We start from the raw sequence: 19,140 nt of genomic DNA, 5'->3' as shown, positions 1-19,140 counted from the left end.
CACAAGGCTGCAGGCCCTGATGGCATCCCCGGGCGTGTTCTCAGAGCATGTTCTGGGGAGCTTGCAGGAGTGCTCACAGACATATTCAATCTGTCCTTGGCCCACGCTGTGGTACCGGCCTGCTTCAAATCCACCTCCATCGTCCCGATACCCAAAAACTCCAACCCATCTTGCCTCAATGATTACCGCCCAGTAGCACTCACCCCCATCATCACTAAGTGCTTAGAGCGACTGGTCCTAGCACACTTCAAATCCTGTCTCTCCCCCACCCTGGACCCCCACCAATTCGCATACCGCCAGAACAGGAGCACAGAGGATGCAGTCTCCATCGCACTGCACTCTGTCCTCTCACACCTGGACAACAACAACGCATACGCCAGAATGCTGTTTATAGACTTCAGTTCAGCATTCAATACAATCCACCCCTCACAACTCATCAGGAAACTGACAGACCTGGGCATCAGTTCCCTCATCTGCAAATGGTTACTGGACTTCCTGACCAACCGCCCCCAACACGTCCGGCTGGATAACCACTGCTCATCTACCATCACAATGAACACCGGTGTACCACAAGGCTGTGTGATGAGCCCTTTCCTCTACTCCCTCTTCACCCACGACTGCAGACCTGCTGATGGTTCCAACACCATCATTAAGTTTGCAGATGACACCACGGTGATTGGCCTCATCAGTGACAACGATGAGGCCGCCTACAGGGAGGAGGTGGATCGTCTGGCTGAGTGGTGCGACACAAACAACCTGCTGCTTAACACCGAGAAGACCAAGGAGCTCATCGTGGACTACAGGAGGAATGCTGACCCACATCCACCCATCCACATTAAGGGGACGGCTGTGGAGCGTGTGAGCAGCTTCAAGTTCCTGGGAGTCCACATCTCCGAGGATCTCACCTGGACGACCAACTGCTCCAAGCTGGTCAAGAAGGCTCACCAGCGCCTCTTCTTCTTAAGGACTCTGAGGAAGAACCACCTGTCCTCAGACATCCTGGTGAACTTCTATCGCTGCACCATCGAGAGCATCCTGACCAACTGTATAACAGTCTGGTACGGGAACTGCTCTGCCTCGGACCGGAAGGCGTTGCAGAGGGTCGTGAAAACTGCCCAGCGCATCGCCGGAGCACCACTTCCTGCCATAAAAGACATCTACAGGAAGCGGTGTCTGAAAAGGGCTGGGAAAATCATCAAAGACCCCAGTCACCCATCGCATGGACTCTTCACCCTCCTGCCCTCTGGGAGGCGCTACAGGAGCCTCCGGACTAAGACCACCAGGTACCGGAACAGCTTCTTCCCCACAGCTGTCAGACTCCTGAACTCTGCCTCCTGTCATCTGACCCACGTTAAACTCATGGACTGAACATACACACACCCACAATGGACAACTGTACCCTCAAACACACAATAATAACATGGACTGAACCACCACTCACAACCACTAGCACTTTATATAGCCTCTGTAGAAACTATCTACACCCTCACTTATCTTAACTGCACTACTGTATAGCTCTGTGTAAATAATCATTCTGTACATTCGATAATCTTTAATCCTACAACTGTTTACAACTTGCATAGTTCCCATTTCTGTATAGCTGTATATCTCAGATTCTGTAAAGTTATTTATTTCATATTCTGTATAGTTTTTCATATTTATATCCTGTTCATAGCTTGTACTCACTACAGCCTGTACATACTTATAGTTATAGAATATTCACAACATACTTCATACCGTGTACATTATAACATACCATAATAGACCCATTTCTGTAATATACTCACATATCTATATTATTGCTAATATATATTGTAATATATCTATATCACTAAAGCACTTCTGGATGGATGCAAACTGCATTTCGTTGCCCTGTACCTGTGCATGTGCAATGACAATAAAGTTGAATTCTATTCTATTCTATTCTAAACGGGAGGTTTGATCGGGTTTTGGGACGAGAAGTGATGGTGAGCTCCAAGAGCTATTACTGGGAAGAGCAAAACCATGGTCAAGAAGATACTGGACTTCTTGCTGCATTATGGCACGCTTAGTGGGATTTACTCTGTATGCATGTTGCTTTATGGGCTTGTGATCACCCACATCAATATCGTGACTTAGCACATGCGTTTGAGTGGGGACATCACCGAAAAGAGTTGGGTTATTTTTTAATGAGCTCACGGACATCAGATTTGGCGGGATCAGGCAGATGTCCTAAATAGACATCCAAGTTAGCCAAGATTTCAGAGTTCCTCAGACGCGCACCAGAAACAGAGCTGTGCCTGTCATCCAACCTATCATCGCAGGGACTGTATAAGGGTTGAGAGACGGACACCGACACAATAGGTGACACAGCAGGTGACAGGCTAGAGCGTTCACGATCAATGTATTCCTTCAGCATGTTGATGTGACAGACGCGACTTTTCTTCTTACGATCAGGGGTTAACACAACATAATCGGTTTCACTTAGTTTGCGCTCAATGACATACGGACCGGAAAACTTTGCCTGCAGGGGAGAACCAACGACAGGCAAGAAAACCAACACGCGATCACCTGACTGGAACATCCGTGCTACAGACTTTCTATCAAAATGGGTTTTCATTCTGACCTGAGCCTTTGCTAGCGTGCCACGAGCAAAATTGCAGGCATTATGCAGCCTCTCCTTAAACAAACTAACATAGTCCAGAATGTTTTCTTTCGGACGATGCCTATCTGAGAGAAATTTCTCTTTCAAAAGACGTAGCGGACCGCGCACCGTGTGGCCAAAAACTAAATCAGCTGGACTGAACCCCAAAAACTCCTGGCATGTATCCCGGACGAGCCCCCAATACGTTACGTTCTTAGTCTAGGCAAGTATTGAATGCAACAAGAAGTTGGCCCACTCACACACCACCCAAGCAGGAATACAAACAACAATATATTTTTAAGTGCTAAGCAGCCATTTATTTGCTTCAGCGGTGAGCAGTGCCAAAAATAACAAACAAAACTCCCTAATGGTCCCTACGCTTTCCTACCCAAAATGAAAAACCAAACAAAAGACAATTCACTTACCTAACTTCCTAAACGAAAAACAGGAGAAAATGTAATCAACAAAAATGGCTTCTCACGCCTACTAGGCTGCTGCAGTGAAGGATATATACAAGGTGAACAAAATGTACGACCGGTACTTGACAAATCTATTTACAGCTATTTACAAATTTGACATAATAACGCCAGACACACACACACGAGGTTATACTGGCTAATCACTTTGTCAAAGAAACTCTACACTGCAACGAATCAACACACAGATTCTTGGTTGAATGGTGGAGATTAGGAGAGAGGGGCCAGGTGGCTGTCATCTGGTAGTTAAAAACCGGAGGTTATTAGTCAATTATCCAATCCGAGGATAGGCCGAGACTCCACCCAGATCCCCAGCAGGCACGCCAGGTGTCCACCTCCTAAGAGAGAAAAGGGGAAAACAAAAACCCACAGCCATCCTCTGGTGGGAGGAGTAACACAAAACAAACACAACACTGGATCATAACATTATCATCTTCCTACTTGCAGGAAGTTGTGGTCTTATTTTTACTCTGCTGTTACCGAGCCGTGAATTATTCCTCATTTTCTTCGCTGTAGATTTGTGGTCAATATTTAGACGTGTCCTCGAACCTGTGAGCGGACATGAACCTGTGGTTGGTCTGCAGCCCTTTGGAGCGGGTGTTTGGAGTCGTTATTCAGTCACCGGCAGCAGATTAAAAGACCTACGCTGTTGAGTTGTGTTGCTGCTCTTTGTGATGGTTAGCTAAATGAGACTAATAGAAGAAGCCGAGAGCTGCTGCCTCCTTTTGAAGAAATGGGGTTAACAATGGGTCCTCCCCGAGGGGCGGCTCAGAGACGACCACAGAGCACCGTCTGCAGGCTTCGAGGGTTTTCCTTCAGTGTTGGAGGATCTTTACAGCGCTGAGCCATCTGGTCCTACTATAAAGATGCAGATTTCATTAACATGGAGCTCATTCTGCTGCACGTCTGTTGGGCTTGAGCTACACATGCTTTCATTTCCAACACAGTGACATCAGTTATGAATAAAACACAAACAGGAAGAATCAACACTGCTGCGCATTTCCAACATTTTATTCAAATTGCTGTAAATCACTGATTCTGACAGACGCTTCGTGCAACTCTGAAAACCTTCAAACAAACCAAGAATGATTAACATTAAATAAAGAGAAAAGAACTAAAGCTGAAACAACAACTGCCACCCCCATCTCCACCAGCACACACACAGTGATATGTCAACATGAAACAAGCTTTCAGGAGATAATCCTCCGCCTCCTCGGCCACACGACGAGTCAGAAGGCCGACAGCCACGCTGCCCCAAGGCCTCGCCTCCTCCATTTGTTCTGCATCACTGAATATCAGGACAGCGTCCGTTTGACAGTGACACAAATGAGACAGTTTTCTGTTACAGAAGAGCAAAACGCCAACAGCCAAAACAATCACAGCGAGCAGTCGCAGACGTCCCAACAGCAGTGATTCAGACAGAGACACTTTTTCCTTTCTGATATCGTAGAAGAAGAGAACCTGAAGCAGGGAGCTGAAGGCCGTCTGAAAACGAGCATAGCTCGTTCAGCGTCTGTCGCGTGTCATCTCACACTCTTGGCATTCTGAGGAATACTCTTATTAGTTTTATTGTGTGTTGGGAAGATTGACATTTAGGTTTGTTTTTTTTATATATACTTGTGTGAAGTTCGAAGCTGCACTTAGAAGATGAGCTGATCGAGTCCGAGATCACTCAGCGCCCTCCGTCGCAGTTAGAAAAGACGTGACATGGACTCACTCGTGAAATCTCTGAAGATTTTGGGTAATTTTGCAGGAAAAATGGCAACAAAACCCACCCCCCCAATTACTTAAATCTAGCCGCCAATTAATTTAGTTTGGCCCCTGAAACTCTTACAGTTGTGATTTCTCATTAATGCTGTGTCAGCAGAAAAAAGGTTGAATGTTGTGACCTTAAAGTTACTTCGAACTTCGAGTTGAACATTTTTTTTCTCACCATATACACAGAACACAAACAGAGCCTGCTGCACGCAAACCAAATATTTCCGCTGTTTTTGTTGTGTCGATCTGCGAGTTCCTAAATCGTCGTTCTGCCTGTGACACAGTTTAGTGTCAGGAAAGCAGAACATTTTCATTTTCTTGTTTATTTCTCTTTAAAGTTTGAACAGAATGATTTCAGACTTATTTTGTACTTTTTGTAAAAAGTGATGTTTCTGAGATTTGCTTTCCATGGTAACGGTTTACCGATGCGTACGCGGCGAGCTCCGTGATGTTAAATGGCAGCCCGAGGACCTTCTGCTGTCTTTTCAGACCAATGATGAAGCTGTGATGTGCGTCAGTCGTCAGAGTCGCGGTGTTCTGCCGTCGGACTGTTGTCCTGTCAATCAGTGCGACTCGCAGCCACACACAGGCAGCTATTGTTGAACGCTGATTTCCATTGTCCTCGTCTGATGGCGAGCTCAACGGCCCTCTTCAGTGTGTGTGTGTGTGTGTGTGTGTGTGTGTGTGAGAGAGTGAGCTGCATCCTCAGCTCGCTGTTGGGCCGGATCAGTGACGGATAGAGTGGCGCTGCTGGAGTGAAGGGGGGGGGGGAAGAGAAGGGATGGAGGAGTGGGCCGGCAGGAGGACAAGGGCCTCATTCTTTGCCGGTGGTGAGGAGTTTCAGGGCTTTCTGGAGGTTCTGGATGGCCGTGCCCACGTCCTCGTACTGCAGGGCGCTGCCGGCGTACTTGCAGTATTTCTGGGCTTTGGTGAAGTCTTCCGGGGAGAGTTGGATGCCGCCTGGAGGGAGGGAGAGCGGAATGACAGGAGGATAAAGGATGGAGGGGGGCAGAGAGAAGGAAACTAGTGAGATCAGATATAATGTACAACAACTACAAAGCAATTAGAGCAGCTCTGAGGGCCGATCGCGCTTGAAGACTGATTTACTGAGAAACACAAAGGGGAGGATTGATGCCAACCATGACACATTCCATCAAACGGCAGACAGACAGATCTGCACAAGCAACTGTTGAGTTTCCTTAGCTACAGGTGGCTTTAGGAAAGGAGACAAAAGAAAGGAAAACAGCAAAGGATCCCTTTAATGTAGATAACATCAACTCTATGATCACACCCAACATGAAACTTTTTACCTGTAACATGGAAAAAACGTCCCATGAGTGTTACAGTGACTTGAAGTATTTGGTTATTACTTCTGATGCTATACAACAAAAAACCCTGAAAGTTAAAGGTTACAGATTCATTTTACAAATTTCTTCTCATATAACAATACTTGTGTTACTGCCACTGTGTGAGACACAGGATGGATGGATGGATAACATGGTAAATGAACGGTTCTTCTCTTCTACCCCTGCAGTCACAGCTGTTTATACCGAACGCCTCATTTACTCATACGAGCGCGTCTCTGCACTTCCTGTCTCAGCGATCAATATCTAAGCCACAGAAACATGCAGACTGCAGCAGGAAGGGTCACCTCCTGAGCTACAGCTGGGCCTACGATGGATGAATGGATGAATTCAGGAATAGCTGGAATTTTTCTAAAGTTTCCAGCAGTTCCACTCAGTTTTGTTCAACTGCTGCTTTGAATAAAGTTTCAATGATAAGAAAAAAAAAGTTTTTTTCTGGGGGTTATAATCAAGCCGCTGTCATCCCATTTTACCAATTTCCTGTCAGTTTCAGTTGTCGTCCGTTTTGTTCTGACCTGCTGCACAAAAAAAGTGTGTTTGATTGTGAGCATCGGAGAAACGAGGCACAGCATGAGTCTTCTGCTCTGCTCGGAGTTTATTTCTGACTTAAATTGCCTTTAAAACACTCCAAGTCTCGCTGTGATCCGCGTCACGTAAAGTAAGCCCATCACTGTCTGTCAGTGTCAAGGGGATTGTGGGTAATTCATCTCTGCGATCAGAATGTATTTAAATAAAGACTCATCAGTAATCGGCCCGATGAGGGGAGGCGTCAGGGAGGAGACACAGCGTCTGTGTGTGTGTGTTGTTTAATAAAGAGATGTGAGGCTGTAACAAGTCCATGATCCTCGGAGATAAACCGCTCCCTGTGAGATCATCATGTCGCTCACCCTCTTGCTCTAAACTTGTCCACGATCTTTTGTTTTAAATTTCAACAATTAAAGAATCAGGTTTTTCTTATCATCCTCTCCCGTCCTCCCCTCTTTGTCGTTTTACCTAAAATATTAAAAATGATGTGATGTTGACTGGTTTTGACCCAGCTCAGTTTAGTTTTATTCTGCATAGCAATTAAAGAAAACATGAACAAAAGAAGTGTAAAAGTGAAGATCCCGACACTCCTGAGCCATTTACAGATGAAACACTAAGTAATCTAAAGTTTTACACCCTGTGTACAAACTACCAAACAGCAGGCGGTAGAAGCTCAAAACTTATCGAGACAGACTGCTTTTCGTCAAAAAATAAAGAAATTAAAGAAAGTTTTCAAGCTGAGTTACTCTCACACTGAGACGGCTCGATCGGAGAGACGAACATTTCCCATATTAAAGTTGAACACGAGTATTCCTCTCAAAGTCAGTTAATCTAATAAAAAGTAAATTTAATGGATCACGGTTTTATTTATAGTCTTTATTGCTGAAACCTGCAACTTCATAAAGGTTGGCTTTCTTATATTTTTCCTGAGATATAAGTAATATTGAGTATCCAGGATCATTTGTAAATTCTCATTTCAGATGGGTTTTCCTAATTTTAATATTTATACTCTGTTTCAGTGGTAGAATTTTTAAGATTTCCAAATATTATGAAATTTTATGACATTCTGTGTTTTTTTTTAATTAATTAATTTTTAAACAGTCAAAGAACATCTTCAGATAATTTTCTACTTCATTCAGAGGTTGTTCCACGTTATTTCCCTGGCACACTGGTGTGTGACATCGGCACACAATATGACCTTCAATGACTTTGACATTGCAGCCATGTCATTGATGTACAGTATAAAAAGCAGTGGCCTGATGACAGATCCCTGAGGAACCCAGCAGAGATTGATTGAGCTTCCAAGATAACTGTTAACCTATACACACACATGTCGTGGGTTAAGTAAACAGTTGTGATCGACTTTCTAACAATGATTTTTTAGATCTAAAAATATTTTCACAGCATATTCTTTGGTTTCATTTGTAGTTGTTACTGAATCTATAAGGTCAAGCCTGCAGTGACAAAAAGATGTTTGTTTTTTCTTCTAAAATTCAAAAATGTTCTCTAACCAACAAGAACAGTGAAAAAAGGCAAGCTGGGGTTTTATTTGCAGCATATTCCACTCTTGGCCCTCCACCCATCAGAGTCTCTAGGGGCTCACAGCTCAGCCTGAAGAAAACACAGCTCTTAATGTGGGTGTAACACTATAGGATACATAGACCCTCCTTCACATACAGGACTCCAGAGTATTCTATAGGGGGAAAAAAAACCCCAACCTTGTAAAGACCCTGCCTCCAGGAAACTGGATCATGAGCTCAGAGCATGTTTCTCTTTCCCTTACCTTTATTGCCCTCTTCTACTTCCCCCTCTGATGCTTCCTCCCCAATGTTTAAGCACATGTTTTGAACGTTCCAGCTAGGAGTAACGGTTGTTTGGTTTCTACCTCTCTGACAGATTTTGGAGCTTGGTCATGGACACGGATATGTTCCACCGTCTGTCCCTGCTTACCAGTTACCAGCAGAAACTTTGGTCCTTTAGCACTGCTGTTGGAGCTGTGCTGCTGCTCTGGAAAATTAGGTTGATGTTGTATTGTTAAGAAACCTGACCACACAAATGTAGGGTGAGCAGCTGATATCAGACTGAAAGTTTCTGTGAGGTTTCAGACTGAAAATGGCTCACAGTCGCTGCTCCAGCTGTGAGATGGGTGGAGTTCAAGTTATTAACTTAAAAAAAACAACTTGTTTTTATGAAGTATGGGGTCACTGTGTCAGCACGAAGCAGGGGAAAGATGGAAACAACTGCAGAGGCATAAAGATTTGACTCTTTGGACGTACCATTTCAGCTCTATGAGGACAGGTTACAGGTCATAACAGATCAGTGACCAGTCCAATTAACACATACTGTACAAATTGCCTCCAACCATCACATTCATCCAGTTTTAACTATATTCTAACTTTCTTCTCGTTCATGATCTTTTGGTTCTTACCTGTCTATCCTTGATTTTACTGTCTATCCAGTCACAATTCATTTATTTTTGCAAAATCGGTAGACATTAAAAAAGCAAGAAATTTCAACACAATAATACAAATAAAATCCTGAAAGAATCCATTCCTAGAGTCCCTGAAAGATTCAAAGTGTTCAAGAATTCAAAGCGTGTTGAAATATATGCAGTGGATCTTTCATCACTTCTTAAACTGTCTCTGCACATTTCAAATTTTCAATTATGACAAATGAATCCTGTAAATGACATTTATGAAGAGTCTTTGCTCCCTTGTTGATTTGCTTTCTTGTTTGAAACTGTTCCCTCCTCTCTTTGCATCTACGGGTGGTCGATTGGCTCCTTTGGACTCCCATCATCTCTCTTCTAGCCTTTATCCGATCATTCCATTTTTCCCTCTTTCATCACTCTACTTGTTCAGGATGTTTCACTCCCTCAGTCGATCCTTCCCTCCTCAGAGGACACTCTTTAATGTAAACCAGGCCTCTGCTGCGCTCTCCTCGCTCTACACTTTGCTCTGCAAACAGACCACGTGACGTGGTCTTGGACGGGACACGTCTCCAAGCCACGAAATGACTGACGGCGCAAAATCGAATCATGTTAACGCATTCTGACGAATAATATTCAGTCTCACTGCTGACAACATGAGCAGGTTACTGCAGGCTCTGAATGCTGCAGACAGAGAGTCAAGACTACGACTTCCACTCCAGGGACCTGGTCTGATTCTCTTCTTCTTTTCTTTTGTGTTTGAAAAGTAAATATCAACGTTACTTCAAACGAACACAGCACCTTGGTTGTTTTTGGTGCCACGTAATATTCAGCAGAATTTTCTGGATTTTGCTTTTTAAACACGTTTACTGATTCTACAGGTGACTGACCGACACTGTTGACATCACAATGATAAATCACAGTCCACAAATGTACACGAACGTGTCCATACTTGCCGAGTTGGGCACGAGGCTCAAGTCATTACCATACCATGGTAACAAATCCAAAAATGATCTAAGATGCGCTACATATTTCTGTTAGACAGTTCGGACATAGTGAACCTCCATTTACAGGGTGTTTCCAGAAACCAGGTTTCTCTGAACAATCCTCAGACGTGACAGTGAGCAGCTGTCACTGGATCTACTTTGTACTCATAAAACAGTCTCACAGAAAAGCAGTGATAAAACATCCAACCATCTGCACAGTCTAAGGGTGATAACTGTCTCTTATGGAAAAAGAAAAAAAAAATCAATTTAACAAACCATAAAACATGGTGAATGAGCAGATTTCACTTGGAGATTCCACTCAATTCCACTCTTAATAAAAACAGTTTCTGTCTGTAGTTCACTCACTTCGAGTTTCTTCACAAGTGGAAAATGATGCACATCATCTGCTTTGAGCGCCTGTCTGAACACAAAGTCTTGATTATCCACTACCCACAATGCAAATCTCTGCAGCTTTTCCTTCCCACTGTTGCCACAGCACTTGGCTCGTATGGGTCATGTGATTGTATTGTAGGGTCTTCACCTTACAATATCAAGCACCTATCTAAATAAAACTGAACTGAACTGCATTAAATGCATCCACCCTCTTCCTGTCACATAAAAGATGAAAACTAAGATGGAAACTGTCCTCAGCAGTTGTCCTGAAGGTGGCCTTCTAAAATCCTGAGTGTAGATAGAGTTTCCTTAAACATGAGAAAGTTAAACGCTGAGGTCACTTGTGTATTTTTGGGCATACCGACCGCAGCAAGACTTTTCTTCCATTAAACAGAGGGAATAAATCTACAGATCCATCCAGCTAATGCTTCTTCTGCACAGTTAATGTGTAACATATGAAACAATAATAACACCAAATTAGTTTTCTACTTTAACATTAACATGGTGGGCGCCTCCATAAAGGACCTCTGAGAGTCTCTGACAAGCAGGGCAGGCTGAAAGAACAGATCAACAGATAATATCTCTCTTGGCTCCGCGGCTCTCATAAAACACGCCCCTCTGCTCTTAAAAGTGTCCTGGAGAAGAACGGGAAAGAAATGATTGAATAATGTTTCACCATAAGCCTCTAATCCCCTGGCTGATTTCTCTGAGCTGGGAAAAGACTGGGAAAATATGCTGACTGCATATACTCCACAACTAGAAGAGCCTGAGAGGCAGAGGAGGGGGAAACGTGGAAAAACCAGAGACCACAGCGCTTAATGTGGAGGGAGACATTTGAAGAGGGGTGTTTGGAGAGGTGGTCGAAATAAGAAATGATCTCAGGAGTCATTAACTGCAGGATTGCTTGAAATAAAAAGAGTAAATGAGACGAGCTGACAGCTTTCATAATGAGAAATCAATTAGTTTTCAGAAGGTGAGCCAGGAAGGACCCCAGCTGAAACGTTCCTGTTACTGACTGACGCTGTTTCTAGATCTTATTATGTTTCTTTGTTCCTTCACTGGTTTTGTTTTCCGGTACAGTGACACATCTTTGGGGTGTTGTGAATTCATATTATTTATTTACATTTGCAGCACTCTGTTCTCCCAGAGTCTCGTCCAGAGGGTTAAATCAATGAAAACTGAAAACCAGTGCAGATATTCTTTGTGCTTCTCATGCTGCTACCTGTGCACAATGGTAAATTCTCACAATCGCCCTGCCCAGCCAAAGAGCCACGCAAACAGACACCAACCAGGAGCCATAAATCACACACGGGAGATTACTGCTATGGAAACTGGCATGAATGGGGATGTATATGGATGTATTAGTCCCTGTGCTCATCGGGAACGACTGCGTGCTGTAAAATCTAACCCTGGTGCATTTACAGAGGCCCAGAGTAAGTCAGTGGAACATAAAAAAAATCTAGCTGATAACTATACAGCTCTGATATCTTAATGGCATTTCAACGCTGCAGTAAAACTCTCGTACAAAATCATGCCAGTGGTCAAATAAATGAGTGACAGTTTGTTTAAGGGTTAAAGATTAATGGTACTCTGTTACATCACACATAAACTCAAAGAAAAATAAGAGGAGACTGACTGAATTAAAAAGTTTGACCCGGCTGCAGAGGAGACGCTCAGGGCTGCCGGAAAGAAACACCTGCTTCTTCACCGCATCTTCATTTCAGAGTCTTTGACGAGTTTTAACGGAGCGCTACGAGCTCCATTTTTCTTCATTATCTGCCTGGACTGAGGCTTAATGCGCTGCATCAAAAAGGCTTTTTCATTTTAATTATAACAGCGATTGGACAAAAGTTTAACTGCCCGAGTCGCACAGTTTATTCAGAACATCTGAACTCACCTTGACAGAAAACTGAAGTTTGAATGATTCAGTGATTTGTCATAAAGTTGCTGCTGAGCCGGCCGACTGAATATTTTTATCTGAGGAACTGCGTGATGCTAGTTTATGCATGACCGGCTGACTAAGCAACCTGCTCAGTCTTTAAGGTTATATGGTATAATATGCTCTATGGCTGCACTGTGCACACTGCAGCAGCGTACAATTCATCTGCAAACATTTTACTTTTTGCTTGCTGCATGAATGACACGTAATCACTGACTGTATATAGGTGGGCAGGTTTAAGCCTGTGCACCTGCTTCATTTATCCTTGCTGGTAGCTATGCCCATCGTTTATGTCGAGTCAGTGGTCTTCATGGTCTAAATTAAATTTCTTTATGTATTGATGTCACAATAAAGCTGGTTAATCTGCAGCTCATAAACACAGTGATGCGTTATACATTACACAAGCATATATTAAACACTTTTCTATAATCACGCTGTGTTTGCACTGTAACTATCATGAACAGAGTAAAGCAGAAGGCCGCTGTGTCCCTTCTGAATGCATAAATACATTAGATACAAACATTAAACACATCACACGTGAGCCATTGTCGTATGTAAAGCCTATTTTTCGGCTGTTCTCAGTTGTTGTCACAGGTTTTTCTTTACTGAGAGCCTTTGTGAAGCAGTTTTTAAACTTTGTGGTTCTTCTGTTTGTGCCATAATAGCAGGTGAATGGAAACACTGAAGCTGCTCTGCCCAACCTGCTTGTGCTCTGCCAGCCGCTGAGCAGCTTCTCTAAAACAATTTGAAACCACGCGTTTAAAAACAGCAGCAAAGTGTGAATTACGGGAATGATGCTCATCCTGCCCTCCAACCACGCTCCCTCTCCCTCTCATTCTGCGGCTGACCGCCAGCAGCTAATGACAGTCTAGACAGCGGCGAAGCGGCGGTGCTGAGGTCGTAATGATATGTTAGATGGCAGACAGACGGACGAACGGCGCGAGGTCCAATCAGACAGAGGCCACCATCTCCTCGAGTGCCACTTTCACTGGTTATCTTATGTCTCCTGGTGCTCAGGAGGAGAAAGAGGAAAGCGCCGTTTCTCAGCCTGGTAATGGAAACTGGAAAACGATCCTTCCATCATTTCATCAGGCTCAGTGTGGCAGATTAGCTGCCGTCCTCTTTTTAATTGAGAAATAAATATGAATGGCTCTGCCATCAAAGTCCTGATTCATCACCAAAGTACTCGGCGGGGTTAATGAAACGCTCCGACTCATTACACTCCAAGGCTGTGAGTGAATCTCTGGGAATCTTGTTAGATGTTGCTCTTTATAATTAGCTCTGTGTAACATATTCATGTCGACGGCGTCTGAAGTCATTTCCTATCATTAAAGTCCATTAAGCTCCTTAACGCGAGTCCTCTTGTGCTACTCATTAACCACATACCGTTAGCTTCCCACTCACTCTCCGGCTCGCCATGTTCGCATCTTCCTTGGTTTATACTCGAGCCGTCTTTCCATCAACAAGTTTTACACATGCGTTTATAAAAAGTTTAATAGGCAAAGAAAAATCCAACAGATTCAGTTTAAGACTCAGCAGCAAAAACGTCCTGTCTGTTTGCAGCGGCGAGGACAAAGGAAAATGAAACACATGAAGTTCTAAATTTCTACTTATGTATTAAATTAAATAACTATAATAGTATAAATTATACTTTGTATGTGTGCACAGAACAGAGGAGGAAAACAAAGCTTTTACTATTCTGAATAAATGCTTTGGGACATTTTTGAATGATGTGTCAGGCCTTACTCTCCAACATCATCGAAACAGCAAATGAAGGAAAGTTACAGGTGAATGGTGCTCGTCCAGAAGAGTTCAGCTCACACTAACACACTTTACCTTTGATTTTTTTTCTTTAATTTGTCAGCTGTGCACAGAAATATGATTCCAGTGGAGTGCGGTGGAGCGACAGACAGAAACCATATGCAGAAACTTTTTTTCATCCTTATATTAATACAATATGTCTGGTAGAGAGCGCTAAACGGAGGCCACCGGGGTCTCAAACTGGATTTAGAGGCAGTCAAAGTTTGGAAACAGTCTCAGGAATTTATTCCAACTTCACATTTTTGCATTTTCACTATAGGAACATTCGGTATCCAGATGAGCGTAGAGAGCAGCAGGAATGGTTGTTGGCCTTAAACCAGTGAGACGTCTTTTACGAAGCAGTTTTTAAACCAGTTCAATGTGAAAGCAGGATTACCTGCAGACACCAGAGAGCCTCTCACTCAGGTGAACCGCCTGCAGTCTGAGCTTTGTGTTTATAGGGAGTTGGAAGGAAAAGCAGTTGTGTATCGTGTCTGCAGTCATCTGTAAGTGTGTGTTTTCTTACCCTGCTGCTGGGCGGTGAGCAGTGTGGGGTCAACAGTGGGCACTGATCGGGGCATAGGCACAGGTTTAACAGCTTCTGCTGGTCAACAAAAACACTTCAAATTATGATTGTGGTAAATATTCAAGGAAATACTCAGTAACGAATGGCCAAAACTATATTTCTAATAACTATGCCAGTTATCAATAATCAGTGTTTATATCTAACACCTGCGATTGAGTGTCAAAGATGGACAGGTCAACATCCATCATCTTCCTGACCTTTACCCAGCAGGCCACAGTATTTCAGCCCCAACATACCCCCATTAGATTATTGGATGCCGTCCTATTTTTCAGTCGGTACATCTCTGAAGCCTCAATCTCAGCTCTGACTGCACAGATATGAATATTTAGTGACAGCTAGCAGAAATCCAGACAAGAAACAACACAATCAAGCGTCTGAAAACGACCAAGCTGCCAACAGATGCTTCACTTTGGATGCTCTCCTAGTGGAAATGAACGAAACGTCACCAACAACACGCTGCGTCACTGCGATCAGGTGGTTACCTTGGAACGAAGCTGCTCTGTAAACCTGTCAGATTTCAGAGCTGTCCTCTGAAAAGTCCCCCTGAGCGTTCATCATCAGTGAGACAGAACTAAACTTTGCACTCAGCCAAGCATGTGAGCAAAGCCCCAAACTCTTTCCCACACACCCGGGCTACAGCCTATCACATGGGTCTGAGCAAAAGCTTTGTTATCAGCAGGGTTCAGTCTCTCCTTGTCTGTCAGCAGGAGCAGGTCCACCTCTGCCTCTCCTCTTTGTGCAGCGGTGATGGTGGACCGATTGTGTGTGTGTTTGTGTTTGGGGAAAAGTGTGTTTGCACGGTGTGTGCAGCTCTTTCTGCAGAAGCTTGTGTAATCTATAATCACCTTGAATTACTCGAGGTTTCTGTGTGAATGTTTATTTTTCTATTGTGCCCCATCACTCTGCGCAGGAAGCAAAAAACAAAACACCCAATCCTCCACGCAGATCTATGAGGTGGCAACAGTGCCTACACAAGTGCTCTTATACAACATTTTGCCTTTACGCTGTTTCCATAAGGGAACAATTACATCTCACTTTGGAGAAGTTTTATCTTCTTTATATCCTCCAGAGAACATCTGCAAACATCTGCGCCAGCAAACATGTGTACATGCGTCTCTCGGGGAGGAGTATCACTGAAAGCGTCGCCGGTAAATTGCGAGGCCGTCACATACTCGGTGTTATCAGGGGAAATTAGCAGGATTACAGGGCGGGTGACAAGAGAGGCAGCTCTTCTAGTTTAGACCTTTAATGATGGCAGAACAACAGCACGCTGGAAACAGCAGTCATGTGATCATGGCATCATTATCGTAATTCATTTATATAACACAACGTTTTCTGTCTATAATTAATCATCCACGTTTCAGTGATTGGACAGACCTGGACCCTCACTGAGCATGTGATGAAGCTAGACCACTAACATCTAAACAGTAGGGGTGCAACGATATTCGTATCGATATTGAACCGTTCGATACAGTGCTTTCGGTTCGGTACGCATATGTATCGAACAATACAACATTTGTAATTTATTTTATCAACTTTCCTTCTGACGATGCTGTCTGTGTGGAGCGCTCAGTGAATCTGCGTTCGACTACTCGAAGAGCGCAGGGCAAGCTAGCGAGACAGAAGTTAAGCTCTCCTTGCAACATGGCAAATTGAACCTCCCCCACCCTCATTCAGATCTGGCGTTTGGAATTATTTTGGTTTTCATGTGACGTATGACCCTGAAGGTAAGCGAGTCATGGACTAAAGTAAAACAGTATGTTGGATGTGCCACGCAATGCTCAATTACATGGGTGGGAGCTAGTGTGTTAGCGCAGTTAGCTCGTTAACGTGTTGGCCGTCCAGCCCCATGCACGGGGCTATCAGGGGTAGCTCGTTAACGGAGATTTGCCGTGTTGTGGTGTTAAGGTCATTTCAACGAGGTTAACCTGAAAGCACTAGTGGGAACACAACGAATATGACTGCACATTTACGCCGACATCATCCTAGTGCAAAGACAAAAACAACAAGCATGCATGCTACAAACTTTACCCGAGTCATTTAGACAGCCGTTAGCACATGATTCTCCTTATGGGGACCTGATATGTTTAATATGCTGCTGAGAATATAGCCCAGAAGAAGCGGATAGTATAGCTTTTATTTTGGAAAGAGCCATTTCTCTGTAATAAACTCTCTTTTCCAAAGATGAGTGATTCCTCAATCAGATACAGGGCTCGCAATATCGCTAGCCCGACGTCCTGGGGCTAGCGATTTTTCCAGTCGGGCTACCAAAATCTATCTCTGCCCTGCCCGTCCGGCTATTGTAGGAAGGAAAAATATATGTCAATGCTTTTGCATTCTTTCGGAAATGTAGCTGGGTAATTATGTCATTGGCATCGGTGAGCCACTGTCAATATGTGACATATTGAAATCGCGTTTGAATTTGCGCTTGTTTTTTTGCTTTCACTTTGCAATCGCGTGAACTGTGTATAGAGAGTGACAGTACTGATTGGTGAGTGATGATAATTTGCGCACCAATTCCTCTGACATTGTCTTATTAATCGTTAGCTTACTACGCAAACATGACAAGTGAAATCTCCCGCAGCAAGCTTAAACATGCAGGTTGATCGCGCAGAGAATCGCTGAGCTTATGTGTGTGCGTGTGTAAAAGCAGCAGGATAAATATTTTAGTTCTGCTGAGCCAAATAAGACAGGTCAGGGTGAAGAAGTGACAGCCAAAGAAAAGCTTACCGCAAAACGGAAAAGTTATGACAAATCAGACTATAAGGCAAAAAGAAAGTGCAGCTTTATGGTTTCATGGACAAAATAATTTCTGTGGCTGTAATATGACGAGCTAAATAACCAGGGGTGCACATAAGTGGTCCGCAGGTGCGCATTCGCTGTCAAAATAAAAAACACGCACAAGGGTTAGGGTTAGGGTTAAATTTAAAAACTGTACTTTTGAGTTAAAATATATATTTATAATTTTAATAAATGACAAATTAAAAAGGCATGAACATTTTATTTTGTATCGAAAAAATATCGAACCGTGACACCAAAGTATCGAACCGAACCGAACCATGAATTTTGTGTATCGTTGCACCCCTACTAAACAGCACTGTGTGTGTGTGTGTGTGTGTGTGTCTGCTGCAGCGACAGTCTCTTTAAATAAAGTGCTCCATGTGCTGCACAACACAAGTCCCATATTCGACATATTACAGTCTCTCAGACTCTGAAAGTCAGCTGCTGTAAATGACTCTTTCTTAGAAATATTGTACAGCACAATATTATTTACTCTGTTTTAAAGCTACAGAATTTTAAATTGCTGCTATTATTTCATGTTAAACCTCGATGTTCAGAGGCACGGCGGGCCCAGTGCGCTCAGAGGAAGCAGGATTTAATACTGGCGTTTTAAACTGTTTGCATCGTAACGTAGTGACCTCAGAGAGGTGTGGCAGCCACGGCGGCAGGCTGATACGAGGTGTGATCGACGCTCAGAGTTTGGCTCACTACGGTGGTGTCCTAGTCTCGAAACAGAGCTGAAAGCTGTTTTCATGTGTTTGCACACAGATTTCCAAACACGGACAGATCTGATTGGTCCTCTGAGCTAAATGCTGCCGTGTGACAATGACATAAAACCACTGTGAGATTTTCGAAAGACAGCAGAACTGTCTGCGTGGAGCTGAGGCTGATGGACAATGTGAAGTGAAATGTTTTGCTCGACAAGGACACATGTGTCAAACATGGAGAGCTCAGCACGTACACTCAGCTTGCTATAGACTAAACCGAGTGACCAGCGTGTTGACATGTGGCCACGCTGTTTGTACACACAGCCAACCTCTGTCGTACCTGCAGGCGGCGGCAGCTCGGCCGGTGTGTTAGCCGGAGCGTGGGCTCCTGGTGGGATGTGGATGTTGTTGTAGTTTGTGGTCGGAGGACCCGATGGGGCTGATCCTGGACCGGAAGCAAAACCTATGCCAGGGGCGGGGCCTGGAACCGAACTGTGGTCCTGGTCTTCGGAGGCCTGTGAAGGAGGACCGCCCCTAAAAGAACCCCCGTGGGAGAGGCCCAGGCCGGAGAAGCCTTCAGCTCCAAACTCGTCTATCAGAGGGAGAGAGAGAGGGAGAGAGAGGGGGGGGGGGGGGGTCATTAACTGTGAAACAGGAAGATTTCTTCAATGGACAGCAGCTCCAATAAAAACTACTGGAACATATTTTATGGAAACTCATTTTGCTTTCACACTTGTGTATCACTTCCATATCTCAGAGTTTCAGTGGATCATG

The 19,140-nt window shown here is 43.9% G+C and overlaps 2 protein-coding genes across 4 annotated transcripts in view; both read right to left on the bottom strand.

The window, feature by feature from the left end:
* The window catches only part of adgrg6 (adhesion G protein-coupled receptor G6), a 117,293-nt gene extending 115,294 nt beyond the window's left edge, over positions 1-1,999 (bottom strand). Inside the window, exons 1-2 of the mRNA XM_040017874.1 lie at positions 1,989-1,999; positions 616-617 (exon numbers count right to left, since the gene is read on the bottom strand). The gene's annotated coding sequence lies outside the window, so the exon portion shown is untranslated. The remainder of the gene's footprint in view (positions 1-615; positions 618-1,988) is intronic.
* A 2,095-nt stretch (positions 2,000-4,094) lies between these two features.
* Positions 4,095-19,140, bottom strand: part of vta1 (vesicle (multivesicular body) trafficking 1) — a 59,459-nt gene continuing 44,413 nt past the window's right edge. Inside the window, exons 6-8 of one of the 3 annotated variants that reach the window (XM_040017880.1) lie at positions 18,707-18,958; positions 14,819-14,896; positions 4,095-5,817 (exon numbers count right to left, since the gene is read on the bottom strand). In XM_040017880.1, the coding sequence (XP_039873814.1) occupies positions 5,672-5,817; positions 14,819-14,896; positions 18,707-18,958 (476 nt within the window). In that variant the 3' untranslated portion in view covers positions 4,095-5,671. The remainder of the gene's footprint in view (positions 5,818-14,818; positions 14,897-18,706; positions 18,959-19,140) is intronic. The other 2 variants (XM_040017881.1, XM_040017882.1) reach the window with 2 other exon arrangements.

Source organism: Simochromis diagramma, unplaced genomic scaffold, assembly GCF_900408965.1.
Source record: "Simochromis diagramma unplaced genomic scaffold, fSimDia1.1 OVJJ01000802.1, whole genome shotgun sequence".
Lineage (NCBI taxonomy): Eukaryota > Metazoa > Chordata > Actinopteri > Cichliformes > Cichlidae > Simochromis > Simochromis diagramma.
This window is presented reverse-complemented; position numbering and strand designations above follow the sequence as displayed.